We start from the raw sequence: 5,709 nt of genomic DNA, 5'->3' as shown, positions 1-5,709 counted from the left end.
GATGTTGAGAGGAGGGGCTTCAGAAAAGAGAGTGAGGAGTGAACCACAGGGAGACTGGGGGCATCCACAGGGAGATTCGGGGCAGCCACAGGGAGAAAGTGGGAAATTCATCTGGAGAGAGGAGTAACAGGGAGATTGGGAATCCACAGGGTGATGCATATCCACAGCAAACGAGGGTGGTCAATGACAGAATGTGGGAACTTTAAGAAATATGGGGAATTCCTCAGGAAGCGAGTGGCCCACATTGAGCAATGGATCCACAGTCAGTGGGCAAATCCTCTGGGACAGGGTAGTCCACAGGGAGTGGGAATGTACAGGAAGCACTGCAATACACAGGGTGTGGGAAACCACAGAAAATGGGGGATCCAGAGGAAGAGAGGGAGTCCACAGGGAGTGGGAACGTACACGGAGAGAAGACATCCATCGTGAGCAGAGGGGTCCATCGGAAGGGGGTGGGGTCGACAGGTAGTGGAACGTTGCACAGGGACAGAAGGGATCCAGCAGGCAGCAGGTGAGATCTACAGGGAATGGACGGGATCCACAGGTTACTGTAATGGAACGTGTTGCTGCCCACACACCCTTCTCCCTTTCACCTCCACTGACTGTATAAAGCATTGTCCTCCTACCTGTGTAAATAATCCTGTGTTCTCCACTCTTTAGCGTGAGTGTCTTTCAATCCACATTGGCCAGGCCGGCGTGCAGGTCGGCAATGCTTGCTGGGAGCTGTATTGCCTGGAGCATGGGATCCAACCAGATGGGCAGATGCCCAGTGACAAGACCATCGGAGGTGGGGACGACTCCTTCAACACCTTCTTCAGTGAGACGGGGGCGGGCAAGCACATCCCCCGAGCCGTGTTTGTAGATCTGGAGCCCACTGTGATCGGTAAGGGGAGAGATTGTTGATGGGTTAGTCGTGTGTCACTAAACTCATTGCAATACACCTACTCATGTACAGTCCTTCCTCCTGATACAGACAGGCACTGTTCTGCTACCTCTTGTTGCTGTTTGATACAAACTCCCTTCTCACAGACCAAGTCTTGGCCCCTCCAAGTATCTCCCCTCCTCCCCCGAAAGTGTTTCCCGTTACCAGAATCTGGTTTCACTGGCCCACGTGTCTCTCCGGTGCTTCACCAATTCTTTCAAGTATTAGGCCAAACATTGAGTCCCTGCAAGCAATTCAACCACAGGCACCATCACAGGTGAGCTCAGTACTGTCCCCACCTTAACCCCATCCCCCACATACACTCATTTGCCAGGTGCAGTTATTGGGTAAGGAACAGCAGCAGGTACCCAGGTGGATTGTTTACTGTCCCACCCCCCACCCAGGGTCCTGAGGTTAATATCAGGGCTCATATCCACCTTAGCTGAGATCAGCTGACCCAGCACAGGCCACAAATGGAACCTGCGACTCCTCTGATCAATTTGTCGCACCAGCTACCAACTGAGACAGCAGAACACGGCCTTCATGCTCCTGGCATCCTCCTGGTTTGCTGCTTCCAGCTGCTGGGTTGGTCATGAGATCTCGACAGTTGAAGCTGCTTGGCCAATCGTCTCTCCCCCTCTCCTCCCAATCTCCAATACTCCAGTCACTGTGGACAGTCAGGGATTTCCAGTCTGGATCAAAGGTGGTGGTCCCAGGACTGAGAGATGTTCCCAGAAAAATGGCCAGACTTGAATCAAAGTGCCTGGAACGTTTTGAGTTCAGGCTTTTAACTCTCCGTTCCCTGCCCCCAGATGAGGTCCGCACCGGCACCTACCGACAGCTCTTTCACCCCGAGCAACTCATCACCGGCAAGGAGGATGCGGCCAATAATTATGCACGGGGCCACTGTTCCATCGGCAAGGAGATAGTGGATCTGGTCTTGGATCGAATACGGAAGGTGGTAAGTTGTGAACTGGCTCCCGCTGCCTGATCCCACTGCCCCGTCCCAACATCTCCCACTGCCCCGTCCCATCATCTCCCACTGCCCCATCCCATCAACTCCCCCAATGCCCCGTCCCATCATCTCCCACTGCCCCGTCCCATCAACTCCTACTGCCCCATCCCATTAACTCCCCCAATGCCCCATCCCATCATCTCCCACTGCATCGTCCCATCATCTCCCACTGCCCCGTCCCATCAACTCCCCCAATGCCACATCCCATCATCTCCCACTGCCCCATCTCACCATTACCCACTGCCCCATTTGACAATCTCCCACTACCCCGTCCAATCAACTCCCCCAATGCCCCGTCCCATCTACTCCCGCAATGCCCCGTCCCATCATCTCCCACTGCCCTATCCCACCATCTCCCACTGCCCCGGGTCTCACATTCTCCCACTCTCTTCTCACCATCTCCAACTGCCACGTCCCACAGTCTCCCACTGCCTCATTCCACCATCTCCCACTGTCGCTTCCCACCATCTCCCACTGCCCCTTCTCACCATCTCCCAATGCCCCTTCTCACCATCTCCCACTGCTCCTTCTCCCAATCTCCCACTCTCCCATCTCCCCATCTCCCACTGCCCCTTCTCCCCATCTCCCACTCTCTTCTCACCATCTCCCACTGCCCCTTCTCCCCATCTCCCACTGTCCCTTCTCCCTATCTCCCACTGCCCCTTCTCACCATCTCCCACTGCCCCTTCTCACCATCTCCCACTGCCACTTCTCCCCATCTCCCACTGCCCCTTCTCACCATCTCCCACTGCCCCTTCTCCCCATCTCCCACTGTCCCTTCTCCCTATCTCCCACTGCCCCTTCTCACCATCTCCCACTGCCCCTTCTCACCATCTCCCACTGCCACTTCTCACCATCTCCCAATGCCCCTTCTCCCCATCTTCCACTGTCCCTTCTCCCTATCTCCCACTGCCCCTTCTCCCCAGCTCCCACTGCCCCTTCTCACCATCTCCCACTGCCCCTTCTCCCCATCTCCCACTGCCACTTCTCCCTATCTCCCACTGCCCCTTCTCCCCATCTCCCACTGCCACTTCTCCCTATCTCCCACTGCCCCTTCTCCCTATCTCCCACTGCCCCTTCTCCCCATCTCCCACTGCCACTTCTCCCCATCTCCCACTGCCACTTCTCCCTATCTCCCACTGCCCCTTCTCCCCATCTCCCACTGCCACTTCTCCCTATCTCCCACGGCCCCTTCTCCCCATCTCCCACTGCCACTTCTCCCTATCTCCCACTGCCCCTTCTCCCCATCTCCCACTGCCACTTCTCCCCATCTCCCACTGCCCCTTCTCACCATCTCCCACTGCCCCTTCTCCCCATCTCCCACTGCCCCTTCTCCCCATCTCCCACTGCCACTTCTCCCTATCTCCCACTGCCCCTTCTCCCCATCTCCCACTGCCACTTCTCCCTATCTCCCACTGCCACTTCTCCACATCTCCCACTGCCCCTTCTCACCATCTCCCACTGCCACTTCTCCCCATCTCCCACTGCCACTTCTCCACATCTCCCACTGCCCCTTCTCCCCATCTCCCACTGCCCCTTCTCCCCAGCTCCCACTGCCCCTTCTCCCCATCTCCCACTGCCACTTCTCCCCATCTCCCACTGCCCCTTCTCCCCATCTCCCACTGCCACTTCTCCCCATCTCCCACTGCCACTTCTCCCCATCTCCCACTGCCCCTTCTCCCCATCTCCCACTGTCCCTTCTCCCCATCTCCCACTGCCCCTTCTCCCCATCTCCCACTGTCCCTTCTCCCCATCTCCCTTCTCCCCATCTCCCCAGCTCCCACTGCCCTGTCCCACCAGGGACGGTCAGTATCTTTGCTCCTGTCCTGTGTTCACTGTCCTTTGACGATAGATTCCATTTCCTGCTCCCTTTTAATGTTTTGTACCTTCTTTGCCCACAGGCTGACCAGTGCACGGGACTCCAGGGTTTCCTCATTTTCCACAGTTTCGGGGGTGGGACCGGCTCGGGTTTTACATCCCTCCTGATGGAGAGACTATCTGTCGACTACGGCAAGAAATCCAAACTGGAGTTTTCCATTTACCCTGCGCCGCAGATTTCCACTGCGGTGGTCGAACCGTACAACTCCGTGCTCGTCACCCACTGCACCCTCGAGCACTCTGACTGTGGCTTCATGGTCGACAACGAGGCCCTTTATGATATATGTCGGCGTAACCTTGACATTGAGCGTCCAACGTACACCAACCTCAACCGTCTCATTGGACAGTTGGTGTCATCCATCACGGCGTCACTACGGTTCGACGGTGCCCTCAATGTGGACCTGACTGAGTTCCAAACCAACCTGGTCCCTTATCCCCGCATTCACTTCCCATTATTAACCTACTCCCCCCTTATTTCGGCCGAGAAGGCTTACCACGAGCAAATATCTGTGTCAGAGATCACCAACGCCTGCTTTGAACCAGCCAATCAGATGGTGAAGTGCGACCCCCGCCAGGGCAAGTACATGGCGTGCTGCATGCTGTACCGAGGAGATGTCGTGCCAAAGGATGTCAACGCCTCCATCGCCACCATCAAAACCAAGCGCTCGATCCAGTTTGTTGATTGGTGCCCGACCGGGTTCAAGGTAAGTGTGGGTTTTGTGTTCAATCCATGGGGCTCTGGGGAAACATGGATTCTGACAATCTCATATCCCACGTGAACAATACGTCTGTTCAGTCTGGGTCAAAAGCTGTCCCCCATTCCTGGCCCAAACAATAGCTCCCTCTGAGGCTCTAATCATTGATTTTTGCCCTGAATGTCCAAGGAGAAATCCTTGCTCGAACAAGGAAAAGGCTTCCTGAAAAATCAAGGCCTCATTGGAAAAGATGAACTAAAGAAAGGAATTAGCCCCGGAATCTGGCCTCATTGCACAGCATCCATCCATCAGAAACTGAGGCTCGAAAACTGGGGGAAGAGCCCAGTGAATAACCAGAGCTGGGTTCTTGTACAAAGACACACACTGATTCAAAAATTTATCTTTCTGATCGTTAAGTGGTTCCCAACAGCTCTGATTTTGAAGCTCCATTCTGTGCAACTGAAATCTGAAGAATTTTCTTTTCCCACAGGTTGGCATCAACTACCAGCCCCCGACGGTGGTGCCAGGGGGCGATCTGGCAAAGGTGCAGCGTGCCCTCTGTATGCTGAGCAACACCACCGCCATTTCCTTGGCTTGGACCCGCCTCAACCTCAAATTCGATAAGATGTACGCCAAGCGGGCCTTTGTCCACTGGTACGTGGGGGAGGGGCTGGAGGAAGGGGAGTTCCAGGACGCACGGGAGGACCTGGCCTCACTCGAGAAGGATTACGAAGAGGTGGCCGTCGATTCTTCTGCGCTGGACAGAAAGGCGGAGGAGGAAGAATAAGATTTATTCATTTAAAAAGTAAAAAGTGTTTACAAAATGACTTATTAATTTAGAATGTAAAAAGTTTAACTTAATTTCACATTTATGTTACAAAATGGCATTTATTTAGAAAGTAAAAGGGGTTTGACTTTAATTCACATTGTTGTTACAGATTATATTTAAGAAAATAAATATTTTTGAATGATTTTGAAATTGTGTCAATTTAAAAGCCACAAATACACGACAAGGGATTGAGAAACACGTGTAAAAGAAGACGTTAGAAGTTAGAAGAGGATCACTGAACCCAGAATGGATGGGGTCTGATCGATTGGAGTCAGATAGATGGGGTCTGACTGATGGGGTCAGGTTGGTTGGGGCCTGATTGATGGGGTGAGATTGATGGGGTCTGACCGATGGGGGTCTGATCGATGGG

General features: G+C 54.0%; 1 protein-coding gene across 1 annotated transcript; it reads left to right on the top strand.

Moving 5' to 3' along the window:
- Positions 1-747: 747 nt before the first annotated feature.
- Positions 748-5,297, top strand: LOC137309225 (tubulin alpha chain-like). Its single transcript, XM_067977487.1, has 4 exons — positions 748-883; positions 1,735-1,883; positions 3,839-4,519; positions 5,001-5,297. The coding sequence occupies exons 1-4, from the start codon at positions 763-765 to the stop codon at positions 5,295-5,297; spliced, it is 1,248 nt and encodes a 415-aa protein (XP_067833588.1). The 5' UTR covers positions 748-762.
- Positions 5,298-5,709: the final 412 nt, after the last annotated feature.

This window comes from Heptranchias perlo, unplaced genomic scaffold (genome assembly GCF_035084215.1).
Source record: "Heptranchias perlo isolate sHepPer1 unplaced genomic scaffold, sHepPer1.hap1 HAP1_SCAFFOLD_154, whole genome shotgun sequence".
NCBI classification, from domain to species: domain Eukaryota; kingdom Metazoa; phylum Chordata; class Chondrichthyes; order Hexanchiformes; family Hexanchidae; genus Heptranchias; species Heptranchias perlo.
The sequence above is the reverse complement of the archived record's forward strand: the minus strand, read 5'-3'. Positions and strand labels throughout refer to the sequence as shown.